The 17,761-nt window shown below is 36.0% G+C and overlaps 1 protein-coding gene across 1 annotated transcript in view; it reads left to right on the forward strand.

Moving 5' to 3' along the window:
- Nucleotides 1-17,540, forward strand: part of Wdr44 (WD repeat domain 44) — a 93,394-nt gene extending 75,854 nt beyond the window's left edge. The window contains 6 exon segments of the mRNA XM_033760296.1: nucleotides 11,404-11,595; nucleotides 11,788-11,889; nucleotides 12,249-12,364; nucleotides 13,337-13,464; nucleotides 13,854-13,988; nucleotides 16,446-17,540. Of these exon segments, the coding sequence (XP_033616187.1) occupies nucleotides 11,404-11,595; nucleotides 11,788-11,889; nucleotides 12,249-12,364; nucleotides 13,337-13,464; nucleotides 13,854-13,988; nucleotides 16,446-16,540 (768 nt within the window). The 3' untranslated portion in view covers nucleotides 16,541-17,540.
- Nucleotides 17,541-17,761: the final 221 nt, after the last annotated feature.

The following is a 17,761-nucleotide window of genomic DNA, read 5'->3' on the forward strand; positions in this document are numbered from 1 at the left end:
GGACATCCTTGTCTTGTTCCTGATTTTAGCTTGAAGGTTTTCAGTTTTTGGCCATTGAATATGATGTTGGCTGTTGGTTTTTCATGGATAGCCTTTATCAAGTTGAGATTAAGACCACCTATTCCAATTTTCTGCAGGATTTTTAACATGAATGAGTGTTGAATTTGGTCAAATGCTTTTTCTGCATCAATTGAGATGAACATATGGTTTTTGTCCTTGACTCTGTTAATACAGAGCATTACATTTATTAATTAATGTATGTTGAACCATCCTTGCATCCCTGGGATAAATCTGACTTGGTCAGGCAGTATGATCTTCTTCATGACCCTCTGTATTCTGTTTGACAGTATCTTACTGAGGATTTTTGCATCTATGTTCATTAGGGAGTTTGGCCCGTAGTTCTCTTTTTTGGTTGGGTCTTTCCCTGGTTTTGGAATTAAAGTAAAACTTGCTTCCAGGAATGTATTTGGAAATGTTGCTTCCTTTTCAATTTTATTGAAAAGTTTAAAGAGTAGTGGCCATAGTTCTTCTCTAGGTGTCTTGTAAAATTCAGCACTGAATCCAATAGGACCTAGGTTTTTCTTCGTTGGTAAACTTTTAATTGCATTTTCAATTTCCCTGATTGTAATTAGGGTATTTAGAATATTTTTATCTTCTTCGTTCAACTTTGGTAATTCATAAGTATATAGACATCTGTCCAATTCTTCTGTGTTTTCCATTTTATAAGAGTACAGATTCTCGAAGTAGGCATTCATGATCCTCTGGATTTCTGTTGGCTCTGTTGTGACTTCACCTTTTTTGTTACTAATTGCATGGATCTGAGTCTTTTCTTTCCTTTTTTTGACAAGGTTGGCTAAGGGTTTATCGATTTTATTCTTTTGAAAAACCAGTGCTTTGATTCATTGACTTTTTTGTATCATTCTCTTATTTCCCATTGCATTGATTTTTGTGCTGATCTTTATAATTTCCTCCCTTGTATGAGCTTTGGGTTTTTCTTGCTCTTCTTTTTCTAGGAGTCTAAGATTCATCTTAGGTTGTTTATTTGACCTTACTCTGTTTTCCTAGTGTGGGCATTCACTGCTATGAAGTTTCCACATAAGAACTTCTTTCATTGTGTCCCAGAGATTCCTGTATGTTGTATTGACATTATCATTTATTAATTAAGAACTCATTTCTTCTTTAATTTCCTCTGTGACCTATTGATTGTTCACGAGAGTGTTGTTCAATTACCATGTGTTTGTGAAGTTCTTACAGTTTCTTATGCTGTTGTTCTTCAGCTTAATTGTACTGTGGCCTGGTAATATACATGGAATAACTTCAATTCCTTTGCATTCATTAAAACCTGTTCTATGAGCTAGTATGTGATCTGTTTTGGAGAATGACCCATGTGCAGCCAATAAGAATGTATATTCTGATTTTGTGAGGTGGAACACACTGTAGGTGTCTATTAATTCCATTTTTTCAAAAGCTTGGGTCAGTTCTGGTATTTTGTTGTTGATTTTTTGTGTAAATGATCTATTTGTGATAGTGGAGTATTTAGGTCCCCCACTACAGTTGTATTAGTTCTTATTTGGTGATTCATGTCCCTTAATGTTTGTTTTATATAGTTGGGGGCATTGATTTTCAGTGCATATATGTTTGTCACGTCTACCTCTTGATTGTTCCCTTTACGAGGATGTAGGGGCATTCTTTGTCTCTCTTAATCAGTTTTGGTTTGAAAATTACTTTGTCTGCAATTAAGACAGCTACCCCTGCTTTTTTTCTGGGCTCCTGTCACACAGAGAACTGTTTTGCATTCTTTTACTTTCCTTCTATGGTTTCCTTTTGATCTAGTTGTGTTTCTTGTATACAACGTATTGTTGGATTTTGCTTCTTAATCAATTCTGTCAGTCTATTTCTGTTCATTGGTAAATTGAAGCCATTGAGATTCATGTTTATAACTGATATGTATTGACTTATCATTGTCATATTATTGTCCTGTTCTTGGCTCTTTAATTTCTCTCCCTCTACCTTTAGTTTCTAGCTTTGCCTAATTGTTTTTGCTCTGTTGGGCCCCACGGTGTTGTGAACTTCATTGTATTTTTCTAGGATATTGTTTAGAATTGTTTGTAGCACTGGTTTCCTATTCAGGAAGTTTCTCAGGTGTTCTTTGTCATGCAAGTATCTTATTTCCCCATCCATTTTGAAACAGAGTTTTGCAGGTTGGAGATTGTTTTCTCTTAGAGCTTGAAATACCTCACTCCAGTCTCTCCTTGACCTGAGGGTTTATGTTGAAAAGTCTGCTGTGATTCTGATGGGCTTTCCTTTGCATGTGTTTGTTTCTTTTCTCTAACTGCTTGTAGTATTTTGTTCTTCTGTGGAGTTTCTGGGATCTTGGCTATTATATATCTGGGATTAGATTTTTTTTTATCATGGTTAGTTGGAGTCCTATATGCCTCACTTATCTGTATGTCAAATTCTTCCCCTCCATTTGTGAAGTTTTCTGTCATTAATTCTGTGAAGTTTTTTTAAGTCATTTGTGTTTTCTCCTGCTACTTAATGGATTCCTATCATTCTTATATTATTCTTCTTTGCATCATCTAGGAGTTGTTGAGTCGATTTCTCATGATCCCTTACTGTTTTTAAGAGATCTCTCTTTTCATGGTTGCTGATTGCAGTCCTATCTTCTGTATCTGAAATTCTATTTTCACATTCATTCGTTCTACTGCAAAGCTTTCAATAGAGTTTTTAATCTCCAGGATATCTATTTGAATCTGTTTCGTGGATTCCATTTTTTTCCTGTGTTGGGCATTCATGGTTTCCATTTCTTTCTTATTTTGCATATTCATGGCTTCTATCATGCTCCTGAGCTCATCTATTTTTTGGTCAGTTTAAGTTCTAGAGTCTTATCATGTCTTTCATTGTTCTCTCCATCTCTGTAGTCATCTGGCAAATTATTTCTGTTTTATATTTTTCTAGAACCTGATTGATCTGTTTTGTTATTTCCTGTGCTATCAGTTCAGGCTGTCCTGGTGGTTGATTGTCAGACTTTTCTACCTCGTTTCCTATAGAATTTGCCTTTGGTGAACTGGAACTCTGTATTTGTGCATTGCTTAAGTGTCTTCTCGTTCTTATTTTTGTTGCTGGGCTATCCTTGGTTTAATTCCTGGATTAGTACTTTGATCTTCCTGATATAGATGCTCTTTAGATTTTGAGTCTTTAATGACTCAGGGACACTCTCATTTTCATAATATCCGAAAGGACAACTCATTAAATTAATCACAACCGTTTAGCCCAATTGATATAATCAGCAACACAGTAGCATCAAGCACAGCTTAGAAATTAACCATTTGTGGTAGTTATTAATCTATCACCTTTAACCATGTGAATTAAATCAAAATTGAGGACCATATTAGCCGTAGCAATTAGACAAGAGAAAGAAATTAAAGCAATAAAGATAGGAAAGGAAGAAGTTAAACTGTCATTATTTGCTAACAGTATGATACTCTAATTGAAGACCCAAAAAACTCGACCAAAAGACTTCTAGACTTAATTGACATTTTTAGCAGAGTAGCTGGATACAAGGTCAACGCCCAAAAATCAATAGCCTTCTTGTACACAAATAACAGTCTCACTGAGAGAGAAATTAGGGAAACAATTCCTTTCACAATAGCATCCAAAAAAATGAAGTATCAAAGAATCAGTCTAACAAAAGAACCAAAAGACCTCTACACTGAAAACTACAGCACTCTGAAAAATGAGATCGAAAAGGATATAAGGAAATGGAAAGATATCCCCTGATCCTGGGTAGGAAGAATCAACATAGTGAAAATGGCCATACTATCAAAACTGCTATACAGATTCAATGCAATGCCAATTGAAATTCTAACACTATATTTCACAGAACTAGAAAAAAGAATCCAGAAATTCATTTGGAACCATAAGAGACCTAGAATAACAAAAGCCATCCTAGACAGACACATGGCAGTGAGTATAATAATTCCCAATTTGAAACTGTACTACAAAGCCACTATGATAAAAACAGCATGGTGCTGGCAAAGAAACAGACCTGAGGATCAGTGGAACAGATTGAAAGACACAGAAACAACTCCAGATGTACTCAGCCACCTCATCTTTGACAAAGGAGCTGACCATCCCCACTGGAGGGAGGGTGGCCTCTTTAATAAATGGTGTTGGAAAAACTGGATCTCAGCCTGCCAGAGATTAAAACTAGAACCTTATCTGTCACCATGCACTAAATTAAAATCCAAGTGGATTGAAGATCTAAATATTAAAACAGAAACACTAAACTTGCTGGAAGATAAGTTAGGCAGAACTCTTGCAGACATTCGCGTCAGAAAAGACTATGAACAAATCCTCGGTAGCACGTTCCCTTTACGAGGATGTAGGGGCATTCTTTGTCTCTCTTAATCAGTTTTGGTTTGAAAATTACTTTGTCTGCAATTAAGACAGCTACCCCTGCTTTTTTTCTGGGCTCCTGTCACACAGAGAACTGTTTTGCATTCTTTTACTTTCCTTCTATGGTTTCCTTTTGATCTAGTTGTGTTTCTTGTATACAACGTATTGTTGGATTTTGCTTCTTAATCAATTCTGTCAGTCTATTTCTGTTCATTGGTAAATTGAAGCCATTGAGATTCATGTTTATAACTGATATGTATTGACTTATCATTGTCATATTATTGTCCTGTTCTTGGCTCTTTAATTTCTCTCCCTCTACCTTTAGTTTCTAGCTTTGCCTAATTGTTTTTGCTCTGTTGGGCCCCACGGTGTTGTGAACTTCATTGTATTTTTCTAGGATATTGTTTAGAATTGTTTGTAGCACTGGTTTCCTATTCAGGAAGTTTCTCAGGTGTTCTTTGTCATGCAAGTATCTTATTTCCCCATCCATTTTGAAACAGAGTTTTGCAGGTTGGAGATTGTTTTCTCTTAGAGCTTGAAATACCTCACTCCAGTCTCTCCTTGACCTGAGGGTTTATGTTGAAAAGTCTGCTGTGATTCTGATGGGCTTTCCTTTGCATGTGTTTGTTTCTTTTCTCTAACTGCTTGTAGTATTTTGTTCTTCTGTGGAGTTTCTGGGATCTTGGCTATTATATATCTGGGATTAGATTTTTTTTTATCATGGTTAGTTGGAGTCCTATATGCCTCACTTATCTGTATGTCAAATTCTTCCCCTCCATTTGTGAAGTTTTCTGTCATTAATTCTGTGAAGTTTTTTTAAGTCATTTGTGTTTTCTCCTGCTACTTAATGGATTCCTATCATTCTTATATTATTCTTCTTTGCATCATCTAGGAGTTGTTGAGTCGATTTCTCATGATCCCTTACTGTTTTTAAGAGATCTCTCTTTTCATGGTTGCTGATTGCAGTCCTATCTTCTGTATCTGAAATTCTATTTTCACATTCATTCGTTCTACTGCAAAGCTTTCAATAGAGTTTTTAATCTCCAGGATATCTATTTGAATCTGTTTCGTGGATTCCATTTTTTTCCTGTGTTGGGCATTCATGGTTTCCATTTCTTTCTTATTTTGCATATTCATGGCTTCTATCATGCTCCTGAGCTCATCTATTTTTTGGTCAGTTTAAGTTCTAGAGTCTTATCATGTCTTTCATTGTTCTCTCCATCTCTGTAGTCATCTGGCAAATTATTTCTGTTTTATATTTTTCTAGAACCTGATTGATCTGTTTTGTTATTTCCTGTGCTATCAGTTCAGGCTGTCCTGGTGGTTGATTGTCAGACTTTTCTACCTCGTTTCCTATAGAATTTGCCTTTGGTGAACTGGAACTCTGTATTTGTGCATTGCTTAAGTGTCTTCTCGTTCTTATTTTTGTTGCTGGGCTATCCTTGGTTTAATTCCTGGATTAGTACTTTGATCTTCCTGATATAGATGCTCTTTAGATTTTGAGTCTTTAATGACTCAGGGACACTCTCATTTTCATAATATCCGAAAGGACAACTCATTAAATTAATCACAACCGTTTAGCCCAATTGATATAATCAGCAACACAGTAGCATCAAGCACAGCTTAGAAATTAACCATTTGTGGTAGTTATTAATCTATCACCTTTAACCATGTGAATTAAATCAAAATTGAGGACCATATTAGCCGTAGCAATTAGACAAGAGAAAGAAATTAAAGCAATAAAGATAGGAAAGGAAGAAGTTAAACTGTCATTATTTGCTAACAGTATGATACTCTAATTGAAGACCCAAAAAACTCGACCAAAAGACTTCTAGACTTAATTGACATTTTTAGCAGAGTAGCTGGATACAAGGTCAACGCCCAAAAATCAATAGCCTTCTTGTACACAAATAACAGTCTCACTGAGAGAGAAATTAGGGAAACAATTCCTTTCACAATAGCATCCAAAAAAATGAAGTATCAAAGAATCAGTCTAACAAAAGAACCAAAAGACCTCTACACTGAAAACTACAGCACTCTGAAAAATGAGATCGAAAAGGATATAAGGAAATGGAAAGATATCCCCTGATCCTGGGTAGGAAGAATCAACATAGTGAAAATGGCCATACTATCAAAACTGCTATACAGATTCAATGCAATGCCAATTGAAATTCTAACACTATATTTCACAGAACTAGAAAAAAGAATCCAGAAATTCATTTGGAACCATAAGAGACCTAGAATAACAAAAGCCATCCTAGACAGACACATGGCAGTGAGTATAATAATTCCCAATTTGAAACTGTACTACAAAGCCACTATGATAAAAACAGCATGGTGCTGGCAAAGAAACAGACCTGAGGATCAGTGGAACAGATTGAAAGACACAGAAACAACTCCAGATGTACTCAGCCACCTCATCTTTGACAAAGGAGCTGACCATCCCCACTGGAGGGAGGGTGGCCTCTTTAATAAATGGTGTTGGAAAAACTGGATCTCAGCCTGCCAGAGATTAAAACTAGAACCTTATCTGTCACCATGCACTAAATTAAAATCCAAGTGGATTGAAGATCTAAATATTAAAACAGAAACACTAAACTTGCTGGAAGATAAGTTAGGCAGAACTCTTGCAGACATTCGCGTCAGAAAAGACTATGAACAAATCCTCGGTAGCACGGGAACTAGCAGAAAGAATCAACAACTGGGGTCTCATCTTATTAAAAAGCTTCTGTACTGCAAAAGAAACCATCAACAGAACTAAGAGACAACCTACAATGTGGGAAAAAATTTTTTACCAGCTGCTCCTCAGACAAAGGACTATTATCTAGAATATATAAAGAACTCAAAACATTCAGACTCCCCAAATATAAAGACCTGATTCAAAAATGGGCATCTGAAATGAGCAGACATTTCTCAGGCAAACAAGTAAAAGCAGCAAGTAAATATATGAAAAATGTTCCACATCACTGGTCATTAGAGTGATACAGATGAAACCATCATTGAGATTCCACCTCACCTCACAAAAAATGGCTGCTATCAAGAAATCAACCAATAACAAATGTTGGCAGGAATTGTGGGGATAAAGGAATCCTTCTCCATTGTTGGTGGGAGTGCAGACTGGTGCAACCACTATGGAAATCAATATGGAGATACCTCAAAGAGCTGCAACTAGAGGTTCCATTTGACCCAGCCATCCCTCTTCCGAGTATCCTTCCAAAAGAATTGAAAGAATCATACCAGAGTGATATATGCACACCCATGTTTATAGCGGCACAGTTTGTAATAGCTAAAACTTGGAAATAGCCCATTTGCCCATCAGTTGGAAAGTGGATAAAGAAGATGTGGTTTTTCTATAAAATGGAATACTACTCAGCCATAAAGAATGAGAAATTATATTCATTCATAGGAAAATGGATACATATTGAGGATATACTCCTAAGTGAAATAAATAAGTCACACATGTATAAATACCGAATAGTTTCTCTGGTGTGAATAAACTAACAGTACATAAGATCCTTATGAGATAACTGACATTGTGAAATGGGAAGAAAACGACTACAGGTGTCAGGAAAGTAGGAAGGGTAGGGGGAAAGGTAAAAAAGGAAAAGAAAAATATATGAGAAAATGAAAAACTGGAAATAAAGTGTTTGTAAATGGGGGTGGGAGGAGGGGGTGAAGGGAGGGCAGGGTCAAGGGGAAAAAATGAGAACCAAGACCACCTGTCATGTAAGGTACAAGATCCCAATAATGAATGTAACTATACTGTATACCTAAAATGTACCAATAAACTCAATAAAAGAAAAAAAAACAAATTTGAGGACTAGCCCAAAATATGTCTATAGTGAATAAACTCTTCAATGTAGCAAATTTACCCTTCAGGTTGGGGATGTAGAAAGATTTGGGAGTAGAGGAATAGATAGGTAAAAGTATAGGAGAAGGTTTCAAGTGAAGCCAGAGGACAGAGGATGATCATACAAACTCTAGGAAATTCTTAAAGACAAGGGGGAAATACAGAGTGCAAGAACAAAGACAAGAATAGAACAAATTAACAGTAATAGGAAATCTATGAATTGTACTCACTTTCCCTTGAAACTAATGACAATCGAGTGAAGGAAAAAGAGAGAAGAAATAAAAAAAGGGAGAAATCTGAATTAGGGCAGGAACAGGGAAAAAAAGGAAGGTGAGGAATAACATGGGGAAGCAAGAGACTGAGCAGGAAGAAGAAGTAAAAAAGGAAGAATTTGCAAAATAGGAAAAAATAAAAATTTAAAATAAGAGGAAAAGAAAGAGCAAATATTTGAAGAGCCTCTTTCAAGGTATATCTCTGCTGTCACAATAGATAATTTGGGCAGCAATGTGCAGAACTAAGTCAATTAGCCTCAGCTAGCCAGTGTCAGACCCCTGAGATTCATGCTGAATTCTGTCTGTGAGGCCCAAGTTGAGCTCCCTGACTTCGTGCAGGGTTGAACGTGCAGTTTCCAGCTCCCCTTTCCCTGAAGATAGTCCCAGTTATGATTGAAGGTGGTGATTCCTCCAACTTACCAAGTACAGAGGTCGTATGTGCCTTTATTACAGTTGTTCGCTTCCGTTCTATCTTCTGGAGCTCAGTACAATGGGCTTTATGACCACCTGTGCCTCTGCAGTTTGGATCCAGGTACTGGCACAACCAGGAGGCTGGAGAACATGTTGGGTGTGGGGGATGCTGCAGAGGTGCCCACGCGGCAGGGCTGTCCTCACCGGTCTGCTCTGATGAATGCCCCAGGGCGCTGGAGGTGGGGGTAGATATAAGTCATCCTAAACCTTAATTAAGACATACTGAGTATAATATGCCCTACTAAAGATGAGAGGTATTGGAAATGGAGGAAGACAGTGAAACAGCAGGTGTAAAATAAGAATGAGAAGTACATAGACAGGAATTGTGGGAGGGTTGTAGAGGTAGGAAACAATGTGGAAAAGATTGAAAGGGGCCACAGAGGAAAATCCATTATAACTGGGTGTCGTGGTGCACACCTGTATTCCCAGTACCCTGGAGGCTGAGGCAGGGGGATCATTGCAAGTTCAAGGTCAGCCTGGGGTACCTAGTGAGTTCAAGGCTACCCCTAACTACATAGTGAGACCCTGTCTCAAAGAAACAAAAATAAAATCCAATATAAAATATAATGAATTCCTATTTAATGTCTGAAATTTTTTGTTGTTTCTTTTTGAGATAAGGATTTCACTGTGTTGCCCAAGCTGGCCTTGAACTCCTGGGCTTATTTGATCCTCCTGCATTAGCCTCCCATGTAGTTAGGACTATAGGAGCATACTACCATACCTGGTTCACATTCTTACTGATTTTTTTCAGTCAGTGATTTTTCTCTAATTTTAATTTGGAAACAAATGCCATATTTCAAAAAAACTCTACTGACCTGGAGGGATTTTGAGTGGTTCTGGAGAAGAATAGGGTGGTATCAACATTTTCTTAAGCAATATGCCTGTCACTATGATGTTACCTAGAGGGAAAGTAGCATATAAATGAAATAGCAAATTGGAGATACACATTTGTATGCTTATAAAAATTTGAATTAAAAGACCAAAATGCAGCATTTTTCACTTGTTCAGCTCTTCTGGTAGACTTAGTGGTACTTACTAAATCATAGCCATGAAAATATCATAGCCAGCATAGTCGCACACTCCTGTAATCCCAGCGCTGTGGGTGGCTGAGGCTGGAGATAGCAATTTTGTGCCAGCCTGGGCAACTTAGTAGTTTAGTAAGACCTAGTCTCAAAATTTAAAAAGGGCCGGGGATAAGTCTCAGTGCAGAGATTCTGGTTTTAATCCCTAGCACTGCAAAAAAAAAAAAATGTTCATCATTTGTAGATTGTCCTTGACAGGCTTCAGAGGTGGGTAAGAATAATACGTAATCTTGAGTGGAGGAGAAAATGTGTTTCTTGTTGTGGTGCCCATTTTTTAATCTTTATTTATATTTCCAAAAGCTAGACCAGTTTAGAGCTACAACTGGTTTACTTTACAGCAGGATTTTTCATCCATGGCACTATTAACATTCTTATACAGGGAAGGAAACCTGTCCTGTGCTGAGTAAGCATTGTAGGATCTTTAGCATCATTCCTGACATCTGCCTACTAAATGCTGGTACCACCCCATCCCACCCCAGGCTGTGACAAGCCAAACTGTCTTCAAGCATTGCTAGATGTCGACTGTGGGGCTTACATTACCCAAATTGTGGCCTCCTGATGAACAATGAGATGATTCTGATGACATGGCATTAGACTTTAAAAAATGATTCTGTGGTCCAATAACTAGTGTTACTCTTTTATCCCAACATTATATGTATCTCAGAGGAGAGTGTGGCATAGGATACTGTTTCCCAAAGCATGGTCCTTGAAGGTCCTATCCCTGTTCACTTATTCTATCCCTTCAAAGACAAGGTCTGTGATGAAATACATTGGAAAATGCTACCAATTTTATCCCCTTTTTTTGAGATTGAGAATACAGGTTAGCTGAGAATCCTGTTTTTCACAACCTAGAATATCTCAAACTTATTCAATTACAGAATCTTCTTCCATGAAGTATAAACTGGCATGTTTTCTATTAACATCTGTACCTTGGGAAAAGCAATTTATGAATGTGATAAAGTGATTTGAATGTTATTTCTCTAAAACAAACACTGAAATTTCTAATTGTTGCTACTATTTCTAATGTATAAAATAATGATTGTTTTGTGCTCCCTTAAGCAGCACATATACTAAAACAATGATTGTTTAAATAATAATACTTTTGGAGTAGGTGTATGGCTCAGTGGTAGAGCACTTGACTAGAATTTGTGCAGCCCTGGGTTCATTCCCCAATAAGAGAGAGAGAGGTAACAGAGAAGAATGAAGCAAGGATACTTTTCAAGTAAAATCTACATTTTTAAACATTATTCCTAACAGACTTAGTGTTTTGATTTGCTGTGTTTTTCTTAATGTGATAAAATGAAAGCTTTCTCTTTTGTCACCTTTTTAGGATGACAGATATTTTCTCAGTGGGTCTTTGGATGGGAAGCTCCGCCTTTGGAATATACCTGACAAAAAAGTGGCTTTGTGGAATGAAGTAGATGGTCAGACAAAATTGATCACAGCTGCAAATTTCTGTCAGAATGGCAAATATGCGGTGATTGGGACCTATGATGGTAGATGTATTTTCTATGATACAGAGGTGAATGATTAGCCTTTGTTAATTGTGTAATTGAATACTTAATAAAACACTTGTAGTTTTGGACAAGTTTCTTATCTTTTTGGGCATTAACTGCCTTGTCTGTAAGTTAGGGAACTAATACCATATCTGAGAATTAGATTATTTTGAGTTTTCTTTTAATTCTGATGTTTTTAATTTTTGATTTCATTTTAGCATTTGAAATACCACACGCAAATACATGTCCGATCTACTAGAGGGCGCAACAAGGTTGGAAGAAAAATTACTGGCATTGAACCTTTACCTGGAGAAAATAAGGTACTATATAATATTCAGAAGCATCTGCATCCAAACTACAGGTTATTTTTTCTTGAGATAGTCTCTCATTATGCAATTAAGGCTGGCCTTAAACTCACTATGGAGCCCAGGCTGGCCTCGAGCCGGAAGTGATCCTCCTACCTTGGCCTTCCAAATGCTGGGAGTACAATCATGCCACCACCATGCCCGGCAGTACTCTAGATCCTTGAAAGTTAGTTTTAATATCTAGACAAAGAATGTATTCATTATCCTATGGTATACTACCTTTTCTTGTTTTAATATCATTTGTTTTATATATGTGCAACACCATATTTTATGTTGAGATGATATTTTTAACTTTTCCTTTGATTTATTTTTAGATACTGGTAACCTCAAATGACTCGAGAATCAGACTATATGATCTGAGAGATTTATCATTGTCCATGAAGTATAAGGGTTATGTCAATAGCAGCAGCCAGATCAAAGCAAGTTTCAGGTAAATTGGCATTGAAATTCTTAAAAGAGATCAGAACATTTCCCCCTGCTCCCATTATTCCATCCAGCTGTGCCTTATGTTTATATGGAGGCTTTCATTTCTTTGTACTTTTATAACTGGTGTCTCATTGTCATCATGCATACTTAGTGTATCTATCTGAATGGTAGGTAAGAGTTAGAATTGCCCCTATTCTGTAGATGAAGAAACCAAAACCCAGAAATTTAAGTGATTGGCCTAAAGTCACAGTTAGTTGCAAAACCAGGATTAGAATCTTCTCAGCTCCAGAACTTTGCTTTTGTAATTTCATATAAGCTTTTAAGAGTAGGCTTATCCCTTTTCCATTTGTCTTGATCCTTTTAGGTGCAAGAGCTAAGAAAGCATTTCCTTACCCTAAAGCAAAATGTCCTGTCTTTAAACCTTTATTTATCATTATTATTTGAACACTTAATTTGGGAACTGTAAACTGACCTGAATTAGGATTGCTTGCCTATCCGTTCTTTCTAGTCTTCTTTCAGCTCTTTTCTCATTGGTTCTTTTCTTCCTGAATTACCCAGAAATTTCCCTGTAATTCATTTGGCAACAATACACTGCTTCTCTCATTCTTTAACTCATTGTTTCAGTGTGGTTTAACTAGCATCACATTTGTCTGGACTTTGATGAAGATGCAAATGCTAGGCCTGGGGTGTAGTTCATTGGTACAGTGCTTTCCTAGCATGCCTGATAACCCTGGCTTCAAAGCCTAGAACACACACCAAATACCTGTGCTTGTCCACACTACCACCACCACCACCACCACCAACACACACACACACACACACACACACACCCCAGACCTGTTCATTCAGAACCTCTAGAATGAACCTTAGTTTTCAGCCATTCCCTCAGGTATTATTGTAGGTATTTTGAATTAGGAAGCACTGATAGAAGGAAACCTTAATTTAAAAAATTTTTTTGACCTTTCTTCAAATTTAGCCACGATTTTACTTACCTCGTTAGTGGTTCAGAAGATAAATATGTTTATATTTGGAGTACTTACCATGATCTAAGCAAGTTTACTTCAGTCAGGAGAGATCGTAATGACTTCTGGGAAGGTATTAAAGGTAGGTAAATGCCTACTTATATATATCTTATAAGTGAATAAGGTAGAAATATACTAGAATAAATTTGTGTAGGCATTATCTTAGAGCAAGTTTAGTGGTTCTAACTGGATTTACTTTGTATTTGGCTTTACTTGTTTGATTTTTCTGTACCAAGAAAGAATTTACCCTGGTCTAAAATTTGAAAAGTTATGGAATTTTCCAACCTATTATGTGATATTTTTTAGGAAATATTTCTGGATTTTAAATCATTCTTTGTTATTTTTGTAGTTTTTACAGATATTTTGCATATAACATACTTGTATGTTAATTTTAAAGAACATTTTGCACATTTTTGTCCTGATATTTAGTGTCAGATTTGTCAGTTATCCTGAAGTAAATTTTTTCCCTAGCACATAATGCAGTTGTTACATCAGCCATCTTTGCTCCAAACCCGAGTTTGATGTTATCTTTGGATGTGCAACCTGAAAAATCAGAAGGGAATGAAAATGGTGAAGATGCTGAAGTTTTGGATGCCACATCCACTGGTAGGCACCTATACTGTATTTGTCCTATATTGAGTCAGCACTTAATACCATCACTGACCTGGTATTGAATAGTGTAAAGCTTTTATGAATATAAAGAATATCTCTTGTTTATAGCACAGTAGTTGTCAAATATCCATTTCTGAACATTTCAGTAACATATTTCTTACAGGTTTTTTTAAAGTACCTAACAGTTTACCCAAAGCAAAGGCTTGAGGATCAAGCCTTCAATACATGAGTCTTTGAGGAACACTTCATGTTTAAACTGTAATATTACAAATGCAAAATGATGTTATTGTCTGTCCCTTCTATTATACTGTAATTCTAAGGCAGAGTTTATAGGTCTTATTAATTATTTATTGCCACTGCTTACTGTTGTGCTTCCTTGCATATAATAGATGCTCAATAAACATTTGTTGACTAAATTAAATTCAAATAAAGGGAAGGTTCTTTTCCACTTGCCACAAATGTATAGCTTCTCAAGATAGTTAGCTACATAATAAGTCTATAATTTCTTACCATTTGTGGTATATGATTTGAGAAAGAGTAGTAATTCCAGTTATATAAAATGTTCAGATTAGGAAGTAAAAAGTAACTGTCAATAAGTAGCATTAGTGAGTGGCAACCAGTTATATAAAAATGATCCCTACTAGTCAGTGAGAGTATGGTAAGACAAGCAAATTTGAACTAGTTGTTAGTGAAAATAGGTTTGTATAATTAAAGTAAGTTATAGAAGCCAAACATGGTAATGTAGGCCTGTAATCCCAGCTACTAGGGAAGCTAGTAGCTTCCTTTCCCCTCCCCTTCTCCCCTCTCTTTTTTTCAGCACTGGAAATAAAATCCAGGAACTCACACTGCAAAGCACATGCTCTGTCATTGAGTGACATCCGTAGCCCTGACGTTTCTTTCAGTTTCAAAACTTAAAAATAAACCAAATCAGAATTATTAAGCCTTTACTAAATGCCTGTTTGGGAGCACTGCATTCGTTTTTCCTTTCCTTCCCAAAAGTAAATCCATTTTTTCTTCTAACTTAAGTGATTTGGGTTTTTTCTTTTCCTTTTTTAAACCTGATTATGCCTTTTTACACTCTATACACTTTCTCCACACATTCTACAGGAAATCCTAGCTTTTCAAGCAACTTGAGAAAAAGTGAATTATATATTTTTAGAAACCTTCTAAGAAATGTATCACTCAATATGATTCCTTTAATTCACTTGGTTGTTTTTGAAGAGACACAAGTTTAATGGGTTATGCTCAGATTTTTATTTGTTGCTTTGTGCCTGTCTAGCTGTAATCTAGAAATAAACTCTTAAGTATTCACGGTGTGGGATCAGAAAATATATCCATTTGTCTTCTATTTCTCTCTATATTTGGCAGCTTGAGCCTCTTTTGCTCATGTCTAAAATGGTGGTGATAACATGGTTTACAGGGTTGTGATGAGAATTAAAGATAACATGTAAAGTGCTAGCAAAATGCTTGCCATGTAGTAGACATTTTCTTTTTTATTACGAACTCTTAGCATTTTATATATGATGTTTATTTTCTTCTCTAGCTTTTCTCATATGCCTTAATCCTTTGCTGTTGCTACTGCTGCATAGCGTGACTGTGATATGTCAAGAGGGCAGTAAGGAATGTTCAAAGGCTTAGAATATGTTTTTAGCTTAAGTGAAACCATTTTTTCTGACTCATCTTGTTCACAGCTTTCGAGTTAAAGTATAGGTTATTCTTTTCCTTACTAATCAGTCCTTTTTACATCTACTTTTACCTGTGTATGATAGAATTACTTAACACTGAATTTGTATGTAAAATCCTTTTACACAACTGAACAAATGTAAGAAATAAGGTATTCACCATAGTTACATAAATCTTCAGTACATAGTGGTAAATTAGGCAAAAGGTGCTTTTAAAATTCACAAAGAATGGACCGGGGATTTGGCTCAGTGATTCCACTGCCTGCCTTGCAAGCATAAGGACTTGAATTTGATCCACCCGTACCAAAACAAAAAAAATTCAGAGAACAGATGTGTTTACTTCATTTTGTAGCAGTTTCAGTATGTCGGCTGTACAATAAGCTTTACTGTCTACCTAGTTAAAGACCCCTATTAGCAACAGATTTGCCCAACTGATCCCATTCTGCCAGCTTTCCAGCCCTGCAGGGGAATAACACACTAGCCTCTTTCCATAAATAGAGGAATTAGACAACTTATAGGCCCAGGCTACCTGGGAATAAATCCAGATACCAGGTTCCAGGGAACTGTAATATCTTCAAGCCAGGGAAGGAATATCAGACAGGTAAGCAGAAGCGAGCCTCAGAAAGGAGATGTGTACAGTGGGATGGAAAGACTGCTACAGAGAGAATCTTCTGTGTGTGTGTGGCAAGTCATGGGCATGTGCTAATTGTGAAAGAAGGTTACATATGTCTTTAAAATCAACTGAAATCTTTTTTCCTATGCTTTTAAGGTATCGTGAAGACAGATAACACAGAAGTTCTTCTCTCTGCTGACTTCACTGGAGCAATCAAAGTGTTTATTAACAAAAGGAAAAATGTATCTTAATTTGAAATGACATTTAAAATAAACATATTAGTAAGTTTCTATATGTATCAGAACTGAAAATTATTATAGTGATTCAGTTTAACATCCTCTTTAATTCTTATTGAAAGTTGTTCAAATATAATATATTTTTTGAGAGGCAATGTAACAATCTAGAAAACTGAACTGATAGACTAGAAAGGATGTAGCTAGATTAACATTGTCAAACATCGGACTTTATGTTTTGTTATGTTTGTGTTTTTGTTATATAATTATGAACATGCACAGGTTTCTGCATGAAAAGATATTAATATATTAATCATATGTGTGTGCCTTTTGGTTACATGCACTAAATCTAACAAGTTAAATTATTCCAGTGGCTCTTTTGGCCTCTTAACTTGGGGGATAGTCTTGTTTTTAGCTTTAACAGTTTCTTTTGCACAAAATTTCATTTTTAAGAAAAAGTGGTATCTTTTGACTTGAGTTATTGTTTTGAAAATGTTATTGAAAATGTTGGGTTTTCAATAGGTCAATAACCATGTGTAATGGTTTTTATAAATTTCTCAACTTGGGGACAAAATTTTTTTGTGGTCTAAATTGTGGACTTCAGATCCTTTTATTTGTATGTGTATATAATTTTTTTCTTTGCCACACTGGAGCACAATGTTTCTATGTAAAGAATTCTTTTCATTCTTTATCCATGAGCACTGGGCTTTGCTCACTTAAAAAAATAAGCCTCATTAAGGAGTGAGTCTTCTTTTTTACAATAATGTAAAAATGAACTGTTTACATTTTTTAAAGCATTGTAGTTTTTAAAGATTAAGCTGTTTTGTTTTGTGTTGTTGAATTTGAAAGCCTTTGTAAATATCAATACAATGTACCAATGAAATAACATCTGGGGCAGTGGAGCCCTGATCATGTTGTTGATGGTTAGCATATGTTTCTGAAAATTAAATATGTATTATTAAAAGTTGGTTGCCAGCACTTGTTAAATGTGACTGATTTTCAGATAACTTCAGTAAATGAGGGAATTCAAGAAAAGCAAACTCTTGTTTAATAATTTGATTTTTACAAACGGGTGACCAAATAAATTTTAGACACCTAAATTATAATACATTAGCTACAGGCTTTTAAAAAGTATTTTACACAAGGACCTGAGTTTGATCCCCGGTACCAAAAAAAAATAAAAAGTATTTTAAAGTCAAATTCTGGAATGAATACTGCTGAGAGTTCAGCTGTATACTC

The sequence above is a fragment of the Fukomys damarensis genome, unplaced genomic scaffold (assembly GCF_012274545.1).
Source record: "Fukomys damarensis isolate Sample0158 unplaced genomic scaffold, DMR_v1.0_HiC HiC_scaffold_39, whole genome shotgun sequence".
Taxonomy (NCBI): domain Eukaryota; kingdom Metazoa; phylum Chordata; class Mammalia; order Rodentia; family Bathyergidae; genus Fukomys; species Fukomys damarensis.